This window comes from Ammospiza nelsoni, chromosome 2, assembly GCF_027579445.1.
Source record: "Ammospiza nelsoni isolate bAmmNel1 chromosome 2, bAmmNel1.pri, whole genome shotgun sequence".
NCBI classification, from domain to species: domain Eukaryota; kingdom Metazoa; phylum Chordata; class Aves; order Passeriformes; family Passerellidae; genus Ammospiza; species Ammospiza nelsoni.
Window position 1 is genome coordinate 49,149,936 of NC_080634.1, and position 25,226 is coordinate 49,175,161.

At 42.6% G+C, this 25,226-nt stretch overlaps 1 protein-coding gene across 2 annotated transcripts in view; it reads right to left on the reverse strand.

Moving 5' to 3' along the window:
- Window positions 1-1,263: 1,263 nt before the first annotated feature.
- The window catches only part of ATP8A2 (ATPase phospholipid transporting 8A2), a 278,010-nt gene continuing 254,047 nt past the window's right edge, over window positions 1,264-25,226 (reverse strand). For both annotated transcript variants that reach the window (XM_059465994.1, XM_059465993.1), the window contains 2 exons: window positions 14,738-14,829; window positions 1,264-7,547 (listed from right to left, as the gene is read on the reverse strand). In XM_059465994.1, the coding sequence (XP_059321977.1) occupies window positions 7,450-7,547; window positions 14,738-14,829 (190 nt within the window). In that variant the 3' untranslated portion in view covers window positions 1,264-7,449. The remainder of the gene's footprint in view (window positions 7,548-14,737; window positions 14,830-25,226) is intronic.

The window sequence follows — 25,226 nt, forward strand, 5'->3', positions numbered from 1 at the left end:
TTCATCACTCTCTTTTCCCTGCAAAGGAAAAGCAGATACTGGTCTGGCTTTTGGGATGAAAATGTTTTGAAATATAGTCAAGCAATGACTTGTTAAGGGAAGATGGGAGATTTGGCTTACACCTTCTTTCTGTTCCATAATTTAAAAAAGAAAATCCAGAAATAATTTGTTGTAAAAAAAACACTTTTAAAAGTGGTTCTGTCAGCAATCTATTAGGAAAAATCCTATTCCTCAAGTTATAGCACCCTAAGGGGGAAAAATTTTAGCCAAACTATATATAAATATGCACCTTGTTCCTGATAAAATCTGTTTAATTCCAGCATCTATTAATATTTGGACAAAGGGATCTCTTTGTTAAAGCTCATACCCTGTCATTTTCTATAAGGATCTGACAGTGCATGTTCCCCATGGCCACCAAAAATCAAGTAAGGCCAACCTTTTCTGCTAATGTAACTTCAGCCATAACTTGAGTCCCATTCCTGAGTCAGCGCTGGGCGTCCCCCGGCACGTACGGATGCAGCGCTACCAGGGACACGAGAGCCTTGTGTGGTGCTTCCTGCTCGAGGCCAGGGAGCTCCAGGGTCACTTCTCCAGGTCTGGCCACACCAGTGAGCTCGGCAGCGTCAGCTGAGCAGCAGCAGCAGAGAGATGTGGCATTGCTGAGCAGGCAGAGGCAGGAGAGAGCCCGGCCCTGTGCTCCGGAGCAAAGCGGCTGCCATGGTCTCACCTCACACCTCGCTGCCCGATGCTCCCCCTCACACTCAGAGCCTGAAGGGCCCGTGTTAAAACTGCAAATTTAGCTGCAAGTAAGGAGGAAAGGGAAGGTTTTTAGGGCTTAGTTTTCCCCTGCTGTGTCTACATGACCTAATTGGGACAAAAGACTTCTAAGCTTTATTTTGATGAAGCCTTGGTGAGATCAAGTGTATGTATCATTTCTGGAAGAATCTCTCTCCACCTAGTTTGTATAAAAAGATAGTTTTCCCCCTGAAGACACCATTCAAATACCAGTATCTGCTGTCAGCTCATCAGTACCATTCTTATTTTGACATATTAGCCTTGCATTTGGGGCCTGATTTGAGACCTATTAAAGGAACTCAAGCCTTGCTCTAATGAGCAGGCCCTTAAAACACACCCAAAAGGCCGTGAAAAAATAGAAATAATCCATTCAACAGCTTTGCAGACTAAATCTCAAATGTATTTAACACTGAACTCTTGCTGCAAAGCTTGTGGGGGGATAAAACAAACAAGCCTTGGTCTGCTGGATTGCTTTAATAAAAGGTTTATTGGAAATATTTTTGTGCAGACATACAACAGTCAACAATGCTGTTCAAAGCTACAAATTGTTTAAGTTTTCTGAACCTTCTAAAAATACAAGTAAGTGACCTTCATTTGTATTCAGTCTGAATAACAAACTCCACTGTAATGCAATGCTGTATTTAAACTACCAGAGGACATTAATAGGACCTGAAAATGGTAACACTTCTAGAGGAAAAAACCCACACACCACTGCTGCTCTGCTGGGAGCCAATTAAACATCCCCCCACAGCATCACTCCTCTCTGCATATCCAGATTGAAACGTCCCCATCTGAAACAATATTTAAGCAATTCGAGTACAGATATGACAGACAAGCGGGCACATGACTTGGCTCGCTGATGAAAAAGATGCTGTTAAAAATCCTGTCACTCAAGACCCTGAATATTTGACCTCCCTGTGCAATGGGCTGCACTTTGGGGGCAGGAGGAGGGACAGGGGGAGGTTTTCAAGTTAAACATCTCTTCCAGCACACACATGTACACAGTCCCAGAGGGCTTGGCTGCCTCACTACTTTATAACTGGAGCCCTTTAAAAAAAAAAAAAAAAAAGAGTTGAGCAACAACTTTGAGCAACTTTGCAGTCTATGAACTCTTGATGGTAAGAACAGCAAGTACTCTTATTCCTCTTCTGAATCAACATATCAACCAGAAGGGCAGAGGAGAGCACAATCACTGTCTGGTAAACTCCATGTTTTCTAAGAAACCCAGCAGATGTTTTGAAATTGATTAATTTATGCCAAGACGACATCTGGAACATCTTCGCAGGAAAACCACCCAGTAAGGTAGTTAGAATTTAAAACAATCGTGTCTTTGGCTTTTCCCTTGGCTTCATTGCTCCATAATTACAAGGGTGCTGACCTTCCAGCTATGCACAGTGACAGTTTGGCAATATATTAACACTTTTCTTCATTGTTAGACTTCTGAGTGATTACCCAGAGCTGAGATTGCCCACACAGAATTTGTAATTTACTAACTTCTGTTTCTCTTTAGAGGCTACCAAGAGGCTGAATGAGAACGGACCTCTTGTGGCAGATTTCAGGAGAACTTATCTCACCTTCTTCATACGTAAAGGAAGGCTTTGGATAAACACCAGTACTCAGCCACTTTACCTTCTGTCCACACCACACACGAGCAGGCTATGAATGCAAATGAAACAACCTCTGGGTTTCACACACTATCACAAAGATATCCAGAGATTAATGAGCCCCTTGTACCGGCTTGAGAGACAGGAATCTGCCCAGGAGCAACACCTGAGCAGAAATCCCACTAACTCTCCATAAGGGGTTGTCACCCAGGACTGAAATAATTCCAGTGCTTAGTTCTGGTGAGTCCACGAGGGAAAGAGGAACCAGTAAATAATTTAGCAATCTTCATAACCCAGGAAATAACCTGCTAGAGCCAAAGCATGCTAAACAAGGAACACTTCTGGCAGGGATTCATTCTAAGTTCAGGACTCAGCTTGGTACCAGACAAACTCAGTTCCAGGAGGTAACAGTGCTTCACAAATTCTCAACTCAGCTCTGCTTCCTTCCCAGAGCCACAGGAAGGAACCAAAGAAATCAGCTTTATCACAGCTCTTCACGGATGCCTGAGGAATCCTTCCCCTCACTAACCTCTAACAGCAGCACTGGTCTTGGCCAATCTATTTTGTTTCCCTTCACCTCTCCAGACAGCCCATCCAAAAGCACATTCCTGGCCAGATAAACTCAGGCTGTCTACGTTTCCTGCAGGTCACTGAGAAGCGATCACCTTTGGGATTCACTTGTGTGGCCAAGCAGTGCAGGGCACTTTCTGGTTTTCATTTGCCAACAAAGCTCAAAGCCTCCATTAATCTTACTGTTACATATGGAAAAGATACCCATATGGATTTATTTTGTTGTCACCTATTGTACTGACCTATCCCTGGCCTTCTCTGGACATAAAGCTCTGGTCACAGATGCTGGAAGGCAGTGAAGCCTCTCTTGGGTGTCTACAGGATACTGGGAAGAGGTGAGTGTAAGAATCCTTCCTGACAGGACAGAAGGGGTCCAACTGTCTGGAGGCTGAGGAACATGCATGGTCAGTGCCATATTTTAGATGCAGACTGCTACCCAGATACACCATAGCCAAATTCTCCTCTCCAACCCCTCAGGTATTTCATACCATCACCACTTCTTGTTAGACTCAACAGAACACAAAGAGCTCTCCGGAACCTGATTGAAGTTTAAGGCATTGATACTGTGTGATGATTCAAAACAAAGATAAAATAACCCCAGTGCTTAACACTAATGAGAAATCTGATAAACTCAAGGTGCTTCTCAGGGCCAAGCATGCATTCAATGCCTGCTCTGCTTCAAACCTGAGCTGTGAGAAGTACACTCCTCGAAGCATTTGAAGAATAAATTAAGTCATTAGTTATAAAACCAAGGGAGAATGTAAATAGAGTATCACTAGCCTTCAGTGATGACTGCAGGCAATGTGAAAACAGAAGATTTAGTGAGTTAGCCCAAAGGGCAAACTGCAGGACAGGGACAGTGTAAGGACTGTGCACCTCTAGGGCTGTCCATAGAGGACCAAGTTGCACCCTGTGTAGCCACTGACCACGTCCTCACATTTCACATATTCACATAAATAAAGCTTTCTCTGCTTTATTTACAACTTTATTATTATGACTGTCTCCCAGCGAACATATTCCAGTACATGCTGTAAAAAATAATGTAAGAGAGACTTCCCTGCAGCATCTGCTATGAGCTGCTGGCTGAAGTAAGGGAAGAGACTGCACAGTTTTGGCCATGCACTATGGGGTGTGTAGTCTAGTAAACTGCAGATTAGCGAGGCTTGACTGTTATCTTAATTTACAGCCCATAGAGTTCATGTTAACTTACACACATTTTTATGTATATTAGCAGCTTAGTTTGACCCAGATACTTTTATTGGTTATTTGCCATTTCTCCTTGACAAGTTATTACTGACTTCCCATTCTAGCTCCCTACAGCAAGACCTGAAGCCCTGTCAAGGAGAAGAAAATGTCAACAGCCTCCTCAGCAGTGCTCAGAGCAGCTCGGGCTCCCGCTCCCCAGCTTTAAATTGCTACTAGGCAATCATTAAAGGAGCAGCAGCTTCTATGCAAGCTGCGATTATGGTGCTATAAAAAGCAGCAACAGAGCCAACTGTAATTCAGGAAAATCACCGCCTCCATCTGAATATCCAAACCCATCTCCTTTTGGTCAGTGCAGAGAGCAGCTCAGGAAGGCCTTTTCTGATCAAGGCTGGGTAGTTAAGTCTGGACAGTCACGCAGAAATGCCCCATTCCTTCTGCTCCGATACCCTGTCAAGTCGATCACATTTTCACACAGCACTTTCAAAGGCTGCTGTTACTGCTCCGTGCATTTGCCCTAATGAACAAGGAATTCTGTTGATGCAGAGCAGCTGTCATTCTCCTTCTGCTAACACAGCACTCGAATGCACCTCATCATTGCTCATCAAGACAAGCAACTCCAACACCCAGTCTGCGGCACATTACAATACATTAATTCCTGTAATGACTCCAAAGAACAAGAAGAATGCCAGGTCTTGACCTGGGTGGGTTCTAGAGAATTAACTCAGCTAGAGATTAAGGCCATACAGTGATGATAAAGTCTGACCCACCAGCCCCAGTGTCACATACTGTATAGTCCTGTGACAAATCCCATGTGCAATTCCCATTGAGCTGACAACCAACACACGTAGCTCAGTCTAAACCACCATTCACTCTAGGGAAGGTTTTTGTTTGTGACACACACTGACCTCAATTTACAGGGAGGTCAAAATGATACAGCCCATAGTCTGCACTAATAAAATAAATCACATCAGATGACAGCTGCTCCTCCCCAGCATCTTTCATTACGCTCTGCAAAATTTTGTTGCCCTAAGTTAAGAACAGAAAAAACTCCAGGATCCCTTCTATTCTCTGCTTAACACATTTACTAGCCATTCTTCATTATCCTAAGGCTTTTAAAAGTTTTTTTTCTGCAGCATCATTGAAAGCCTCCAAATTGTTTACATGTAAGTGACCTTGTGTAGCTTAGAGTACAAAGACTAAGCTGATCTCATTTTGCCTTGGTGGGAAGTTAATTTTCCTTGTGTTTTTACAAAAGGAAGAAACAATTAGCAGTTTTGAGGAGAGGCTTACACCACACATTTCCTAAACAGATTTGGTTTCTAAATAAAAGGAAGTGTTTAACAGGTTATATCAGCATTAAGATTTAAAAACTCCTGGGATCAGGTTTGCTCTCCCCTTATTTATTCTCAGCACTAGTATTTGTGCCTTTAAACAAAATTCCTCTCCCAGAAAATACATACATCCACACTTGGCCCCTTGACATTCATGCCTATGGCAAAATTATTTGCACATTTTCCTTATTGCATAATTGTCTCATTAGCACTGCAAAAAGAAGGTGATGACTTTTCCCTCTGTGCCATCAGCCTAATCCAAGAGCAATCCTGACTGGTGCTGCAGGAGCAAAACTTGCCTTTTCTAAAAGAGAAGGGGACTCTGAACTTCTGAGGTGGCACTGGAAATTGAATTATAGCACTTGAGCGCTGGCATTTACTCGCAACCCTTAAGGAAGATTAAACCAGTAGGCCAGGCTGGAACTTCCCTCTCCTTTGCTAAACATAAACATTCATATTCAAATTGCTTTCGGATAGTTTTAAATCAATAAAAACCTCTGGATTATGGTCAATAGGGCAAAAAACAACGCCAACTTTTAAATACACAGATGTAGTATATACATTAACCACAAAGCCTGGCTTAAACACAGCAGTATTTACTTTATACTGTTGAGAAACATGGCTTGGTGACTGAAATTAATAGAACTTGTCTGGGGGACAGCACAAGCTTTCTAAGAGCTCTTTCAGCTTTAACTTATGCCCCAGTTTTTGCCTTTTTTTTTTTTTTCTTCAAAATCCCAATCTATGCAGCAGCACGCCTGTCCCAGTGGCACAGCAAGGCCATGGAGCCAGCATTCCTTCCAGGGCTCATGGGTCTGGGTGTTTTGGGAAGCCTGTTGATGGATCAGATCTAGAAGAGGGACTGGTTTGGCTGAACAAACAAACAGCAGGTCTCCTCTTCACAATGGCCAGCTCTGTGTGTGTCCATGTGTGTGCACGCACGTGTGTAATCCCCTCCTGCCCTCCTCTGCAAACCTCTCTTACCTGGCATGGGGAAGGCTTCCTTAGGGTTACACTATCAGCCTCCTACGCACATGTGCATCTTATCAACATATCTGACCAGATGGTACCTATAAATTGAAATTCTCACTGTTTTATTCTACTATTAAACTGGGAATGGGGTCATGGAGGGAAGTTCCAGGCTACACTTGAAGTGCACATCCAAATACATCATGAAGCGTTATGAGGAGGCACCTAGTTGAGTTCATCTTGGTGTACAATGCCATGCACTCAAGACAGCTGCTCTGCCAAGCTCTGACTTCCACATCCTGGCTGTGTGAGTAAGCTATTATTTGGGTTTCAGAAAGCTAAGATAGAACCCTAATAAATCCTGTAAGAGGGCAAATAGTCTAAGTAATTGATTGCTATCTTGTTTTATTCTGTCATAAGAAGGCAAATAAGCATTTTTAGCTACAAACTGTGTTGCAATCAAAAATTTTTACACCAAATGGTCTGTTGAAAATTTCAGCCAAATTAATTAACAGTGAATACAAGAAGGAGTAAAGTCTGCATGCAATCGTGTGCACTTGGTCTGTGTGTAACAAAACAGGAAATCTCTGCACCCCGTTCCAATTAAGCAAAGGCTGATTTCTCATGGAACATAAATTTTCTACTTTTCCCCCAGAACAACCTTATGCCGATGTTTTAAATAATGGTAAAACATTGTTTTTAATTTCACACCTCACATAGCACAGTCAAATGCTTCATAACAACATAAACAAAACTTTAGGCAGAGCTTTGCGACTGAAGTCAAACAATGATTTCCCCCCCACAAAATGCACTCAAGATTTGCAGGGAGAATACAGAAACTTGTTGGCTAAGGCCACAGAAATGAGTTCTCTGGTGTTTTGGCTGCTGCTGCCAAACCTAGTCATGAATGTGTTAACAGTGGATGCATTGATCCAAATCCCATTATTCCCACCACCCATCAAGTAAAGAATAATTTATTCTATTTCTGATCTCCTTTTGGTTGTATCGTAGGATCGAACGACTTGTGACTGGGAAACAACACCGTGTTCTTCTTGAGAAAATGCATACCCATCTGAAAAAGCAGAAGAAGGAAAAAGAAATCAGTCACTGGAGTTGAGCTCAAGAGCACAGACCTCTTTTAGAAACAGTTTTAGGCATCACTGAAGTTATGTGATTGAGACCACTGCAATCTTAATTTCTGTGCTGTGCTTCTGATGCTCAGAGCTGCTCACTGCATTGCCCATGCGGCACAGAAAGGGTGTCTGCTGCCTGCCCTGTCCCTCTGCTCCCCTCCCCAGGCCAGGACAGTGCACACAGCCACCAAGGCCCTCTGAGTCAACCTAATAAGCTACAAATTGATTTGAACACACTCCCACAGTACTCCCACAGTGGCAGAGCTTCTCTAAAGACTTAAGAGAGAGATAGATTTGCATTTCAGCTTGTCTCCTCTGAAGCCTGCTTGATACCAGCAGTTTCTCTGGAGAAAGGTGGGAATGTCTAGCCCACAACCAGATTTTTCTCACATCTTCCTCTTTACTCCCCTCAGGATTAATTTTTTGAACAATTTTTCAAGTGGAATCTGATGAATGATGCTGTGAAACTTTTGATTCTCTCGGCCAGTCACTTATATTTTGCATAGAGAAAACATGTTCTGGAGGTGTCTATTTGGTTAATCCTGCTGGCTAGCACAATCCTGTGGTCTCCCTAGAAACTACTCAGCTGAAAATAACTATGTGCCTGATTTCTTTTAAAGTATTGTGGACAGGAAAGTGACATTTATTGATAGCATCTGCAGAACACCACAATGCTAGTAAAACAGTCACAAATAGCTAATGGGCAAACATGATGAAACAGCAGACAGACTTGCAGACGTGGCCTTATAGAAAGTTCTGAATGGAACACTATAGCAAAGGACAGGAGATTTTTTGACACCCCGAGTCACAAGCACAGCAGGAAATCTTAGCCAGTAAGTGGAGGGGATTCAAAAAGAAATACATTGCTTCAATCACATATTCCTCATGGAAGTGATTGCAGGGCAGCAGGAACCTTGATTTGATTATACGACCAATCATCCCAGCATCCCATTTCATTTTCCCTGAGCAGTTCCATGCCAATATACATACTGCTACGGAGGCACAGGTTCGTTTTTCCTGCCTGTAGCTGAAGGTTCACAGAATACATTCATGAAGTGCAAACAGCCTTTTGGAAAAAAGTGTATCCATCCTGGATCATTGCAAAGGAAGTACGATGTACAAAACAGGCTTTCATTATAAAAGGGTAGATTCACACTTAAACAAACACCTCCACTGGGTTTGTTCCATGTCAAGGGCCAGCATCCTGTTAGCATTTTTGGCTAAATTCCCCATGGATAAGTCAACTTGGTCAAAGACCACAAGCTTAAGCCTTAGAAGACTGAAGCCCATGTGCCATTGCCTGATTTGCATCGAGGTGGCTTTGCCATATTTACTTATCCATGAGATCATCCAGCGTAACGGAGTCTTCAATTGCCATAACCAATGCAAATCCAGCACTGACCACACAAGCCAGTAGTCCTGGGTGTCATCTTCCCATGACCTGCTTATTCCCAGTGCTGCCACAGGCCTGCAGACAGTCAGGCAGCCCAACCACTCCGCAATACCAATGCAAAATTCGGTCAAAGGAACCTGTTCACTGCTGTCACATCAATAGGAAACACCTTAATACAGCAAGAAATTTCAGACTAAGATGATCTGTGACAAGAATACCAGGGGTATCCTTAAATGTTGATGTCCCTCATCCATCCTGGACTATCAGCAGCAAGGGTTTTGTATGTATGTCATGGGAAAGGCTGTGACCCCCAAGCTCCTCAGCCGAAGCTCAACATTTGGCAGCTCAAGTAAGACTTTTCCTGTAGATCTCTATACAGGAAGATGAGTTCATATTACATTTTTCTATTCACATTACAATTAAAATTGAACTTCAAGCTGTTTAGGCAGCTGACTGTGCCTTGTGGAATCAAAATGCTGCAAAAGCATCCACACTCCCCAAGCAGCTCTACATTTCCACTGCTTGCTGACCCCATCCAAAAACAATGAAAGTTTCCATCTGTCAGTTACATGGGAACTTTCCGGAAGTTTGAACTTTTCCCCCAACTCCAGTTTTAAAACCACACCTATGAGCCTGCCTTGGGAACAAGGCCCTTATTGTTCAGCTGTCCTGCAGCAGCCCAAGGAAAGAGCACATTTCTTTGGGGCTTTCTGGGCACAACCCACTCACCCTCACAGAAGGAAGGACCTTTATACTCTGAGACTTTCTATTTATGGAGGAAAGTGGCACTTTTGAATATCTGTCAATAGGGCTCATTTGTTATGAAGAGATTCACATTCTCATCAAATCTAAGGTTTCACTGGTACCAGATATCAGACAATCTACTGAATTTTAAAAGCATCCTGTTGGGTTTTCTTAAAGCTTTGATATTCTGTGAGTAGATCTGAATCTAGTCTCCCATTAGGTCTCTCATTTAACACCCTTTTTCTGTTCACTGCAATGTCTGTTCTGGTTTGTGCAACGCTGGGCTACAGCAACCATCTCGATGGGCATGCCTCCAACACAGACAGCAATGCTGTGCAAGCTCAACAGCATCTTATGACAACAGCTTCCAAGACCAGGACCAGAGAGTGTCCACAGGGCTCTCTTTATTCCAGAAGATCTCCTCATGGAAGGACTGCTTACAGGTTTTGTCACTTCAGGGATTTATTTCAGAGGCCTTCTATTCCTTGCACTCTCCTCTGACACACCCAAATTGTCTGCCCCAGGATTTGTTTTGGCCAGCCAGCAAGAGGGCACCTGTCACTGGCAGCCCATCAGAACTCACACCTGCTGCAGCATTTCACTAGTTCCTACTACAGTGGTATTACAGTTTAGTACTGTCCAAACTATAAAATGCATCTTTTTGGTTTGCCTTTGCAGAAAAATGTCCAGATTCGAATCCACTAAAACTTTTAGGAGGTTGAGGAGATGTGAGAGACCTTTTTTTAGTTTTTGAATCTCTTTTAGGAAATATTGCTTCTTGGACAGCAAAACTCTGACATAATGAAAATCAACACTGTGGTATCACTTGACCAACCAAATTCTGTCTCAGGCGAAATATTTGGTTCTGCAGTCTTTAAGGAGATTTGCTGTGATGTCACAGTGCATGTTTACCAGTTAAAAAGTGAATGCTAACTCAGCTTTGACCCAGCAACCATCTTCTATTTAATCTGGGAAAGCGAAAGCTGCCTAAAATCTTGAACAGTTTGACTAATGCTTACTGAAGTAAATAATTTCTCTTCTGATAAACCATGCCTGTGTTTTCTTAAGGATCCAAGAGGAATTCCTGACAAATGGTCCCATCTCTTTAGTCTCAGATACCAACTTACTGGTATTTGCAAGTAAAAATAAGAGTCAGATGCCACAGCATCAAATTCTAAACCAATTATTCCTATTTCTTTCCCCAAAATTGATATTAAAGTATTGCAACTCCACTTAACAGTCAACAAACATGTAGCTTGGAAAAAATACAGAATGTATATTATATTTCAAAGACAAGAAAGAGAAGAGGGGAAAAAAAAAGTTTAAAAAGCATCTCAAGTAGCTCCCCTGTTGTTTTTCAAATAAAAATGCACTAGCAGAAAAGTGAAAGGAAGAAGGTGTCTGCTAGTGGAGAATAAATGGTGGGATTAGAGCCCTCAGCATGAACACATTATTATTATTTATTATTTGTCAGCCCCCATACTGTGAAACGAACCTCAGATGACAGGTGCTTTTTCTCCACTGATTAATAAGGTGCAAACCATATGCTCTGCATTCAGATTTACTCTATGAAATCACCATATTCTGTCAAAGGAAGAAGGATTTTCTTGGCTAGCATAGGAAGCCCGGGCCAAGTGCAGTAATCCTCGCTCAGGCATGGCTGTTGGCATTTCAGAGGGAGCTCTGCCAAAGCCCTGCTTAATGGGAGCAGACTCAGCTCTATTTTTAAAGAGCACATTGAGACAAATGATAACTGAACACCAGCAGGGGCATTACAGGAGGGAAACCACCCTAGAAGGATGCTGTGGAACTTTCCTTATGGATGGAGGGTACCCTTCCCATCCTCTGGGGGAACAGGTGATACAGGTCAGTCATGCAGGGGAAAAGGGGAGGTCAAGAGCCATCTTTTATATCTACAGAGTTTGTCCAAAGGAGAGGTGCTGCTCTCACAAAGTCACAGCAGTAAAAAAGACAAGAACCTGGATGGAGACCTGGGGAAAACCTCCTGCTCATTCTTAAGAGGTTTCAGAAAGCAGATGGCAATGGGGAAGGACCAATTTCACCAGGCACCTTCATCAGGAGGTGAACATAGCCTGGGGAGCAGTGTTGTCAGCACTGCCTACAAGATTGCACTGAGATGGTTTTATTTTAGCACCTGGGCTTGACAACCATATGCAACTCTTCCACTAAAGTCAGGGGCTTCACATTTCCTTTTTTTTTTTAAGTTTTCACAAATGTCCCAGAAAGGAACCACGTGATCTTTGACACTACAGTCAGCAGAAAATTTCTTTCATGCTTCTGGCAGGTCTACACAATTCAGAAACACAAAAACAAAGAGCAAGAAAAACAGCCATGAAGGTTTTACTTTAAGGACATTCCTTCCAAATGGACAGGGCTAGTCTCCAAGGCAGCCACTCTGAGCCAGTTTATTTAATGAGAGGAGGTGCTTGAGAGACTAATCCTGGCTGGCACTCCCACATGGCACTGCCATGGCACTGGCTGTGAGGCTCTGTTGCCCACTTTGGGGGCTGGACCCACAAGTGCCTGGTGCTGTATGGGAGCACCCCTGACACACATCATGCCTTAAGGTCTTGTGCTGTGCCAATGCTTTTGGAAAAGGGTTGGCTCACCGACAGAGAGCCAAGGAAACACACAGAGCGAGCTTCTGCCTCTTGTACAGAGCCGTGTAGCCTTACCTCAGTAAGGTCTTTGCTCCCACCATTGACCACCAGTAGTAGCCCAGAAACTCCCTGTGAGGTTTTTTTCCTTTCCATATAACTGGAAACAAAGCTGTTTAGGCATTGCTTCCTCCCAAAATATTTGGAAATGGTTGCTGTCAAAAATAAAGTAATTTCCAACCCAGTACTGCATCTTTACAATCTGTGCTACCAAATTTAATCCCAATTTTCACTCCTTGTTGGGACCAAGGCAATTCATTTGCTTAAGCTTTTGTCAGCTCTAACTAAACAAACCATTTTCCTCCTTTATATGTTAGCAACAGATTCTGAGTTGAAGTCACAAAAGCAATTTTTGGTCTTCACAGCCTGGGAATTTAGGGCCTGGTGGAAACACATGAACAGTTCAAGACTTCAAACAGAGTGCTTGTAGTGTGATTTAAGATACTGGCCCGGCATGTCAAGGCTACTGCCCTATTCATCAACTCTTTGCTTTGAAGATTTCTAGCATTTAGTAAACAGTTGTACAATCCAGGGTTGTGAAAACAGCATATATGTTCCCTGGATTTTACATGGCCTTGTACATATAGCAGCTATGCAACACTGGAAAATAATATTTGACAAGAGATTACAGAATTAATGGATACATCACAAAAATCATCTTTCAATCCTAACAGCTTCACAGTCAAAATTTATGTTCATGTGAAAAACAGATTGCTGATTGTAACCTGTCCTGAATGGCCTGACTCATTTAGCACTTAATCATTTGCATTTATAGGGAAGCTGGTTATCCAAATTAGGGTTTATTTTGATCTCATTTTTCTTTCCCCATAGCTGTTTGCCTACTAACAACCTGATGATGTGTTCTTTGAGACTAAAAGCACATATTAAGTCTGACTAGTTACCCCCTGGTATAGCTCCTTTCTGCAGTGCTTCACAGGTTTCAGATTGTGGTTAAATCTGCACAGCAGACTATTTTGACAGCCATTTATTTGTGCATTTTATGGATTTCTTCTGCCAATCATTGCTTTTGGAATCTCCTCAGAGCATGTTTGCATGCCCAAAGCCATGCTGCTATCAGCATCCCTGGCTCCTCTGTACAAAGGATTAAATCCTTGCAGAAATGTGGTCCACAGGGGTGCTCTGCTCACTGACCTCTCTTCCCAGACATAGTGGGATTGATTGCCAAAGACCCCAGATCCCTTGACAGTGATGGCAGCCTTCCAATGGCTCCATCAAGGACAAACATTATCAGATCCATCACTGTCCCACCCTTCTAGTCAAATTTCCCATGGAAAACAAGAATACCTCAGGTATTACCCCAGCCCTGCCTCCATGACCTGAGTCGTAACAGTTCTGCTACAGAAGGAGACACAGCCAGCAATGAAATTTGACTCCTCTGTGATTCTTGGGCAGTCAGGGGTGTCACTTCCTACTGCAATTGCAATACAAACCCCAAATCCTGAGTGTCTGCCCCTTGCCCTGTGTGCAGCAGCACTGCACAATGAGGGAGCTACTTCCTTTAATAAATAAGCCTATTGATACCACCAGTTTCATCACAAGACAGACTGCATTTGCTGACTAGAAAGGGCTGACTGGACTACCTGGTCCCTCAAGAAAGCTTGGTCCTTTGGTGCATCTGGCCTGCAGAGCTGCTAGAGATGATTTTAAATACTGTGGAAGTCTTTAAAACACTGACAAAAGCCCATCAGGTCCAGCAGACACAGGAAGACAAATAAATGGATGACTTATACATCAACAAGAAAGGCCACTGATTTGAAGCAGCAGTAGTAGCCAGTTGTGATGTTGCTTCTCTTCTCCCAGCAGCAGACAAAGGGGGAGAGGAGAGGGAGAGGAGCAGATCTGCAGGCCATGGCTTTCCTCACAGCAACCCACAGAACCCTAATGGCATCCCTGAAACATCTCTGTATTCTCAGCTAACCACAGCTAATGTGACATTTCATACAGAAATAATTTCTATTAAAGCTAAGCTCTACCACAACATTTACTTTACGCAGAGTTTTTGATTTTTAGACTATTCTTAAGACTATCAGAATTCTACCTTTAGAGAACCTGCATACTGGGATTCTATCATTTGGGCCTGGTGATTGAATCCCAGGGAATTAACCACATTTGAGCTCCCCTTGCCTAGGGCCAGATACACTAATTCCACTTCCAAATGTACGTGTCTCGCTTGGCAGCTCAGCCTCAGCGTTAGATTATCTCTACCTACAATTTAATTAAAAAATAATCACCCTTGGCTTCCCTGACGCGGGGCTAGGCTGTGAAACAGGGGCGGACGTGAGCCGCTACTTACGTGACACGCTTTGCTGGACAGAATGAGCGCGGAAAAGGCTCGGAGGAGTTTTCCTGCCGAGCCTTTTTAACAAATGGTCACGTTCGTTCACGCTAAGGGAGACAGAAAGTGAGAAAACACACCAGTGAGTAACCAGATCATTTCAAGGTAAAAGTCAACTGTATTTAAGGTACTTCTCAGTTTTGACTTTGTCAGTGCTAAAGGTGGTTGTAGCATGAAAAAGAATTTTCTCTCTCTTTAAACTGCACATTATGAAGAGAACTCCTCCTTTCTAAGGACACTTTGTATAAATCTACTTTTGGTCAGTTCATCCCTAATATCACCATAATTGTGATTTCTGAATGTGTGATGCCTCTAAATTATTATGAAACATATCAGAAGTCTGACATCGAGTGATATGGAACATTAAGAAGATTTCTCTTTAGTATTATGCACATGAATCACAGCATACACAAACTGCCTTAGAGAGAAGGAGCAAAGCATTGTCGCTTAGCACAAGGTAGAAGGCTTCTATCACACCTGCAAAATGGCCTGAAGCAACCAAAGGTAGGACCCATAGTTAATTCTGCCTTCTAAAGAATGCTCTCACTTTAACCAACCTCCCATATGGAAAGAAAACTTTCTATCCAGTTTCCTTTATTAGAAAGCTCTTTGGTTTACATAGTTCTTGTCAGAGGCCTGAAAAAATTAGTGCTGAATTTACAAAAAGAGAAAATACCAACTTAAGATAAAAAACACAGTACGCTTACAACAGGTGTAACATACCAACAAGAATTATTAGAGGCACTCTCCACTTCGATTTTTATAAGAAAACCAACATTTGCTTCATCAAGAACTTGATGCCCAGAGTTAAAAAATTATGACTAAGATCCTGACCTTTCAAAGCACTTAATTATGTATATGAGTCCCACTAAGTTCAACGGGGTTTTAAAATAACATAGGCCTTCAAATCTCATTGCACTGGAGCCTCAAGTAACTTCAGTATCAGATTATTTTCAGAAAGGTATTAGAGTCTACTTTGGTTCACAGTTCTCCACAATTGGTCTGTTTATTCCTCCTCACCCTTGTTTCTGACACTGAGATGGAGCTAGTGCATAGAAGGGATCTGTTTGCTGGTACAGCTCCTTGCAGTGCCTTTGTCCCATTTGCCCCACATTTACACCGTGTCTCCATTTTCCCAGTCCGCTTTTTCTTTCACATCTTTATTCACAAGGAGCAATTGCACTGATTATGCTGCAAACATGGATACACACCTGAATGCCAATGCTGGTATCTTCCTTGGGTTAGATTACAGATTCACATGCATTTGGTGTATGAAATGGAAATCCCAGCAAGCGCAGCTGCTGCTGTCGACATGCTAACAACAGCTTTAAACAAACAACTCCCTTTCACTGAAGCAGTTTGCTAACTTCAATCAGGAAAGTAACTGAAGAATCTCTGAGATGCCTGTAATATGTAATCCAGCCATGCAGGCTTATATTCCACTTAATAGTCCATTAGGGCAATAGCCAGGCTCACAGTCCACTGTTCAGTGCATAATGAGGTGTCCACAAAAGACAGGGTGGAATCCTTCTCATTTTCCTGTGATCCCCAAGCTCACACAGTTGAACTAGAAGCTTGTAAAACCTATGGACTCCTCCTCAAAATCTTTACAAACTCCAAGCATTTTCAGACACTTGGTCTCTTCCCCTCCTTCCCCTGGCACCACAGAATCACACGGTATGGCAGGTTGCTTTCCCTGCCTGCAGTCAGCAGTATTCCCTCAACACAAAACAGAAGTTGATAATAAATTTTGAAGCAAAGTATTGATTCCAACTGAGTTTGTCAAACAAACTCTAACAACTCTTGGCTCAGGAGACCTACATGTGTTCAAAGAAGAAAGGATCAGAGGTTTCCATTAAAACTAGGGTTACAGCATGAAAGCTTCTAAAAATCTTGGAGGACCCAAGTGATTAAAAAAACCAAGATCAGTTTCTGGCTGTAAGAAAATCTAGCACATACAGAAAGAAGTTTATACCTGTTCCAAGCAGGCAGCACGAGGGAAAACACATACTACTAAGAATCACCAGGTAAGGGTGATGCAATGGAAGGCACAAAGCAAGGCATGAGACTTTCTAACCTTTTACCTTCCTTGCCTAGGAAGTTGACAGCCTGCAGAGCCAGCCACTACCAGTGCATGTGCAAACCAGTGATGCTGTACTGCACAACCTCCTGCTGACTGCAGGACACTGCTGGGTAACTTGTTAGTTTAGTGAAACACTGTCTAAACACACTGCTGTTCTGTGAATGACAGAAGTGCAATACTTGTTCATGTTCTGCAGGCAAAGAACATGTAGGAAGACACTTTTCTATCTCAGTAGGAGGGTGGTTTAAACTTAAACCAATCAAACTTAAACCAATCAAAAATACTGTTGTAAGAGACAAATAAGCAATATTTGCCACAAAATTCTTACACTGAGAATGGAATTAACCACAGCAGAAAAGCTCACAAGGAAAAATTCTTCATCTGCTTGTCTACCATGCAGCAACAGATGAAGTGCAGACCAATAATGCTTAGCCCCTCAGGCTTCTGCATTCAGTGTGTGGAGGAAAGCCTGCTGTCAAGGGACCTCGAATAGGAGCGACACATTGCAGCTCTAAGAATGCCAAAACCATGCTATCTTTGATATTGCTAATTATAATCAACAAGGTCAAAACTGAAGTCACATCTGATTTTCCCATTTGGGAAATGATATTGGACTGTATCTATGCAGAGAAAGAAAAACTCACAGTAGAATTAGAGTATTTGTGGTTCAAATATGAGGGATGACTAAATAGACTGCAACTCAAGACCAGTCAAATACTATAAGATAAACCTTTAATACACAGAAGGTAATGCAACACAGTTCTTCTGAATTGGATGAGTATTTTATTTAGTTATAGATATTAGATCTCCCAGTAAAATCCCTGAAGTAAAAGTGAAGTGGCTTTCTTAACTAGTAAGTGTTTGCACTTGTACAAGTTCCCTGCTTTCAGAAAAGGTTTCTGCCTGCTGCTAACAGGTAACAAAGTGAAGACTTCTCTGTCTGCCTCACACTTTGATGCAAAAGTAACACACTGGGCTCACAGGCAACAGGTTAGGCCTTGCTCACAGAAATACTGCTTGTAAATCAATCCCAAGCATTAGCCATAATTTTCAGGTTTAATTCTGCTTTCTAGTGACCCTGAGCCAGGGCCTAAACACTCCCATGGGGTCTAAGGATGGCATCTTCAGATGCATTGAGACAAAAGGATAAGAGACCATGAGATCACACTCTGATTACTGGACAGTGGGGTTCGTATTCAGGAATCTTGTCAGAATGGAAGAAGTCACAAACCCAGACATTCTTATGGAAGTCACTTCCATAAGAAAGTGTCAGTGACATGGAAAGTGACAGTGAAATATGCTTTAGCTGGTTAGTCAGTAACCTCCAAGGGGTAAGGGAGAGGCACCATCTATCTCTAATTATATGAAGGACAACGGACACAGACAAAATGCTTTGAACTAAATATATACTTGACTAGAACAAAAACTGTTAAAAGGTCTTAATTCTGAGAGTTTCTATAAAAAAAAAAAGATTTAAAAAAATCATTAGTCAAGTCAGCTAAAATCAGATTTAGTTGCTATCAATAATGCAGAATACCTCAGGCCAGGAATACCTTTGTGATGGCTTCATAAGAGAGTCAAGATGACTTCTGCCTGCCTAGAATTCTGTGCTAGCAACATCACACAAATTCATTAAGTGAATGACAAATCAAAAGGTAAACTAAAGGCAACATGTTACTTCATAACAGTGCTTTCAATTCCATGAATAAAACGACTCTTCCATCTTCCTATCTAAATTGCTCTAAGGTGTCAATGGAGAGCTTAATTTTATTTTTTGTATTCTCTTCTTCTTATCCCTCACAAAAGCAAACAGCTCTTAAATCCAGGCAACAAACATCTGGCTTTACACATTCAAATGAGATGCATCAAAACAAACAGAATAATTCAAAGCTGACCACAAGGTCCTGCTGTCTCATTTGCTCAAGTAATTAAAAAAAGATGAGCTTCACCACCAATTAATCTACTGAGCACTAATTAGCGTTAATGAGGATTTGGGGTATTTGGTATAGTTTGACCCAGAATGTCCTCCTGAGTCCATTAATTGACTGGTGGCAAAAGCTGGGATCACAAAGACCGGAAGGTTAAAGTGGATGCAGGTGTCTCTTAAAATTGGATCTTCCCTTTGAAAACACATGCATATCCCAGTTAAAAAAGAAAAAATAGAAATTCAGAGCCCTCCTTCTCTTACAAAAACTGAATTCTTGTTTGTGTTTTGTTACGATTTGCCAGAGGAGATATAGAGCAGAAGCACACCAAATAGACAAATACACTCAGTTGCCACTGGTTTTAATTCACTGTCCTTCTGGATTATGAAGAATTCAGTCAGATACAGACATTAGAATATTTGGTTTGTTTCTGCCTTTCCCCTTTCCAGAAGGAAGAACTAGGGTGCCTAGTGGAGCCTTACCAGGGCTGCTAGAGATGACACAACTGAAGCACAAAAACACATTTGCCAGCTGCCCACCCCATGCTAAAAACATGCCAGGAACTCAGGGCAGAACCTTGGCTCTCCAGTGCAAGAGACTCAGGGTCCATGGGTAAGCCCAGAGGACAAGAAAGCTGCAGCTGTTTGCCCTATCATCTGAACACCTACAAAGCCCTCACTACACTGCCTGCAGGTGCAGCATCACTGGTTCTTCCACCCCACAGTGGAGCTGCAGCAAACAGCCACAGATAAATAATTGTTCAGCTTAGTTTAAACCAGAAAATCTAAACCTCCAAGGCTTAGGCTGAAGTTCTGTCCTTAACTCCACAGCCTCCCTCCTACCCATAAGGATTTTCAAAAGAAACAGCAGGTAAACCCTTGTTCAGTCTCTTTGCTTCCAGTGGCACACACTCTGCTAAAGATAGCCTGAGAAACTCTGGTTGGCCTGCATTATTCTCCTGTTGGAGGAAACATCTTGCAAGGTGTTGCCCTCTCACTGTGACAGCAGGGACCTGAAAGAATGAGGGAGGGGAGAAGTTTTAGTAAAATATCCCATGTGGCTAAACAGAAGGTAAAAGACTACCAAGTTTCTGTCCTTGTCATCTTGGCCTGTGTATTGAATTTTGAGAGGAAAAGAGTGTACTCTTCTCTCTCTTTTTAAATTTTAGAATTAAAACATAATACTTGAGCTCTTCCATACATTTCAAACAATAACTTACAAAAAAAAGTTTGCCGTTTCTTGCTGACATGTTTCTGTCACTGAAAATCACATCAACATAAAATAAAAAGAGCAAGAAGAAAGGTCTGAAGCAGACCTCTCCAGCTTTGATCAATTCTAATCACCAAATCCTTTACAAGCAGACTGTTCATTTTCATTTCAGTCTCTTGGCTCTCAAACTCCCTTATGTGTCTTCTGAAGAAGAATCAGAGGTTCAAGCATAATGGCTTCTCCCCAAGTACACCTGGCAGAGAGGCCTTGCAGATCCCTCTCTGGCTGCTAGGACATGGCATGTATTCCTGAGGATTTATTCACAAGTTCCATCTCTCACCTTTCACACAACATAACACTGCTTAAAGGCTTACAGCATCGATCACAGTGCTGGCAGACATAGAGCAAGAACTGTACACCAGGCAGAGGCTATGGCCACACCTCTGTAACTGGCCAGAGGAAACTACTGTTCTTCCTCAGATAGTCCTTGCTGGATGAGGGCATCCCCCCAGAACCACCCCAGGCCTTGGTTTAACGGGGGTTTTTTTAGTTTAGAATTGTTAGAAGTTATACAGTGGGCAGAGACATAACTAGCATAGGCTCAGCATAAGGAGAACATTAAAAACAACATTATTTCGGACCAGGAATTCAAAATTAAAGCATGCAAATAATCACAAATGCAAGTCACACTAAGCTGAGGGCTCAGCAAAACTCTATGCTCAAACACCCAGAATATCCCAGGGCTGGGGAAGAAAGGCCCAGCTGGCTCAGAGAGCAACTGTGTCTCCATGCTCTGGCTGCACTGACATCACAGAGAGGATTCACCCTCCTACACAACTGCCAAAGGGGCAATGAGGGGCTTCTGCTGGCTTCCCTCTCTCATCCACAAAGAAGAGATGTTATTTTTTGTTATCTACATTTGATTGCAGGAATGTTTTACTCTGAGGTCAGAGAAGGAGGTCCTTTTAATTTAAAAGGCAAACAGGCATTACTGATAATGAAGCAGCAATGTAATCAAAGGAAATCTCTGGAGCATTTCACAACAAAGTGTCTGAGGCATATAAACAGTAAAAATAAACAAAAAAACCCCCAGCATTTTCTTTGCAGAGTCAGCATCTACAAACACTGCTCCTTAATCACTCTGGATCCAGCTGAAATAGACATCCCAAACCATGCTTCTTTTGCATTTTACTGTAAATACTCAGCACGCCATTAATAAAAACCCACCACTAGGACACCAAAGGGTCACCAGGTAAAAACCACAGAGGAACAAAGACAGAAGTGCTGCCTATGCCACTAGCAGGATGGGAGGTGCCAGAAGTTACCTGTCAGAGATGACTCCTGCAGCAGCCAGCCAGGATTTAAGGAGCACCAAGTCCTTGCTGAGGGCTCAGCAACAGCCAGCTTTCCAGAGAAGCTGAGCTCTTACCCTCTGCCACGGCATAGCACTTCCAGGACTTCTTAGTGCAACAAGCTCCCCTCCAGGTACTTCCAAAGCACATGTGAAAGCCACAGAGCAACCTTCCCTCTTTATAAATTGTATTTGACATTATTCAGCCAAAATGCCTGATAAGCATCAAATGTATCTGGATGTGTGGCCCTGCAAGGCTGACTTGGAGCATATTGAGAGCAGCCAGCTCTCCAGTCCATGAGAACATGGGGTATTGAGCTCAGCCCACATGCAGCTGCAAGTTTTTTATGCTGCTTGGATGTGAAATGATTAAAAGAGTGTTCTATACCTTCAGCAGCAGCCCCATGGATGTCCTGGTGGTGACTGATGGCTAAAGCAGCTCCTGCCCCCACCAGTCAGTGACCTGACAGTGCTCCCCACATCACCCCACTTCTGTCAGCTCACACATGACATGGATCCAAACAGTGGAGCTGATCCAGAGGAGCAGCTGGGGCAAAGATGGGCAGTATGACCACGGCTGGCAATGAGTGGTTTGGGAAACTGTTAAGGCAGCCTAGCAGCCTCATCAACAGGAACCCAAGGATGCATGGCCCTCACCAAAGCCCTGAAGAAACACTGCTGTTCCAGGCTGCGACTTGGCTTGGCAGCAGGCTACTCCAGCCAAACAGCAGCTCTCCCTCTGTGTCCCAGAGGTCTGCATGGAGGAGCACCTGCAGCCAGCGTGCAGCAGCAGCGCTCAGGGCAGGCGCTCACAGGTCTGCCTGCGTTGCCACACCAGACTGTACCCATGGCAGAACCACCCTGCAGCAGCAGATGGAGGCCAGGACATGCTGCGAGCTTCAGTCAGCCCCCATTTGCAGTACATATATAGAGTTCTGCGGTCAAATTCTTCACTCTAAATCCACAGAAACCCCTTCAAGTTGGTCCTTAAAGTCATGTGGCTAAAAGCAGGACAAAGCTTTTCCTTTTCATGATAAGCGAAGATGATTTACATTTTCTTTTTTTCAATAACAATGTCTTAAGGTAGAAAAGTCAGATCCTTTTTTGATTCCTAAAATCACTGGGACAATCCATTCTCACCTTCATTTTTGAGACTGTTATTCCTAAACTTCTCTCAAATACTACTTAGAATGATATTGGGTTTGCATAGCAAGGTTTTGGTAGTGGGAGGCTACTGGGGTGGCTTCTAGGAGAAGCTGCCATAAGCTTCTCCCACATCCTACAGAGCCAAAGCCAGCCAGCTCCAAGATGGAATAACAGTGCAGGTTTGATAGGCACCTTATGTCCAGTCAGGGTGAGCCCACTGTAAAAAGACCAAGCACTTTTAAAAAATACAGTCTAAAAATATCAGCGCTGAACATCACATGCCTCTCTGAAATGCAGCAATCCCAAGAAAATAGTGGAGGTCTCTCTCTGCTTAAAGTACCTCTCATTTCCAAGCACTGCAAACACTAAGCACGTGTGTATGCATTTCTTTGGGGGGTGGAAGGCAGACATCACTGTCAGATGTCCTAAAGTCAACTAACTTAAATCAAAACTTGAAGCTGTCCAGTTTTGCCCTCAGCCTTCCCAAAACAGGGGAACTGACCCAATTTAAACGTCTGAGAAGCAGAAAAGGCTAAATGTGGTTTGCTGCTTTTTAGCTACCCTTCTTTTGGTATCAGTGCTGTTGACTTCTTGTCCCTAAGTGCCTCACTTTGCACTTACTCTACTGGGTGCTTGGTCATATCCTATACAGATAAGGTGGCAATACAGTTGCAATTATAACATTCTTTTCCTACTCACTCATTTTTTTCAGAAGTAGTCACCTTGGAGGGTGAAGTCTTCTGTGCTTGGTCTCTGTGTACAGATTTTTTCTGGTTTGGGGTTTTTGTGTGTGGATTTTTTAAAAAATCTAAACTTACTGGTATACTAGAAGTTCACTTACATACTTTTACTGAAGTTAAGATTACTTCTGTCTTCAAAAACTCTAAACTCCTTAAACTCCTCCAATCAGCTTTTTTTTTTTTTTTTTTTTTGCTTTTCTTTACAGAAAAGCTAAAGAACAGTTCAAGGCAACAACAAAAAATGAACCTTGAAAGTTTCATGTACACAATTCAGAGCACAGCCCAGGACAATTGGTTGAACTGAAAAAAAAAAAAAATCCAACCCAAATTGCTTTTCTTTAAGCTTTTAAGTATTTTGTAATTATCCACTAAATATTTAACACCTAATATAACTTGTGTTTTCTTGTTCTTGCTACGCTTAACTTGGCACTTTATTCTTTACTGCAAATCAGTGAGGAGAATGCAGACTGTCCTGCCTCTCTTCAGAGACTGGGTTAGGCAGCAGAGGAGTCAGGGTGCAGGCAGACTGCTGAAGCCATTAGGCTGGAACAGTTGTTATGGAGCAGTTCTCCTGCTGTGCAGCCTGGAGGGAAGATTTCTTCCTCCCTCCCCTGTGGAGATCCTCAGTGCCCAACCCAGTAAGTCAGGATTAGGCATCAGAGAGATTGGCCCCTTAATCAGTTTTAACTCTCATCTTGTAATGTTCCTTTTTCCTAATCTTTCTTTTCAATTTACAACTTCATTCTGGTCTTTGTTCTAATACTGTACCTCCATCAACTTTGACTTTGATAGCAGATTTGATCACAGCTGTAAATCCTTCTCCGGGTCACCAGGTTTTAACCCTATTTGTGCAGTGGATTTCCCTCAAGGTTACATGATAGCTACAACCAGGATGGCAAATAATTAATTGCACTGGAGAAGGGGAATGTCAACTCTAACAGGTTTGCACTAGCAAGCAGGCACTTGGGTCCCCAGTGCCAGTGGGAACATGGTAAATCCCCCTTCAGACCTCTGGCCAGGTTATGAATCCCTTTCTGTCCTCTGCCCCTCCCCACCTCTGCCCCACAGCCTCCCCAAAGTGGAATCAAACCTGGTAATTTCAAGTGCCTCACACATAGGGGTTAGAAATGTCAGAAATAAATTGTACATATTAAATTAGGAAATAATGTGATGATTCCTTACTGATATGGGACAGAAGGGAGAGAGAAAAGGACAAGCGTGGAATAAAAGAAAATTATGCTTTTTCCACCTTCCATACATGAATGTTTACCATATGGAATCAAAGAATTTTTTAAAAAAACCCTACTGATATAATTTTATGTGCTTTTTTCTAGTAAAAGGAGTCTAATATCTTTTTACTAGAAAACCTGCAAGGAAAAATCATAAATATGCCAGTCACTTTCTTGTGTATGCTAGTGGAGAAATTGCACCTTTCCTTCCAGAAATGGTGTGAAGAACATCTGGAAAAATTGATAAAGAGGATGCTATGCTGAGACCTCAAAACCCAAAATACACCTCTCCCCTCTTCAACCTCATTTTATGTTCAGCTGCAGTGTATGGGCTGGATTCAGATCACAGTCATGCACATCCTGAGTAAATACATCGAAGTCAACACATTTCATGAAACAAGAATTTGGCTCCAAACATCCCATGCTATTTAACCAGCTGAAAGCACAAGACTGAGCTTGATTCAAGTAAGATTCACTGCACCTGCTGATGCAAAGGGGCCTCAATGGCATGGTCTCCCTATTCCAGTAGATGTAACTTGGGGTGCATCAGTACAGAGTACTTTGAAATACAATGAGCCCAAGCCTCACTCCTCTTGATCCTAATGAAAAAGCTTGCCTCTTCCTCAGGAGCCAGGAGATCAGGTCCTCACCTCATTCATGTATTTCTTAAAAGTTAGGTCTGTTTTACCATTTCTGCCTCTGCCAGTGAGAGGCTGAGCCTCTGCCACTCAGTTTTCTGCACAGCCACAAGCCCAAGGCAAGTT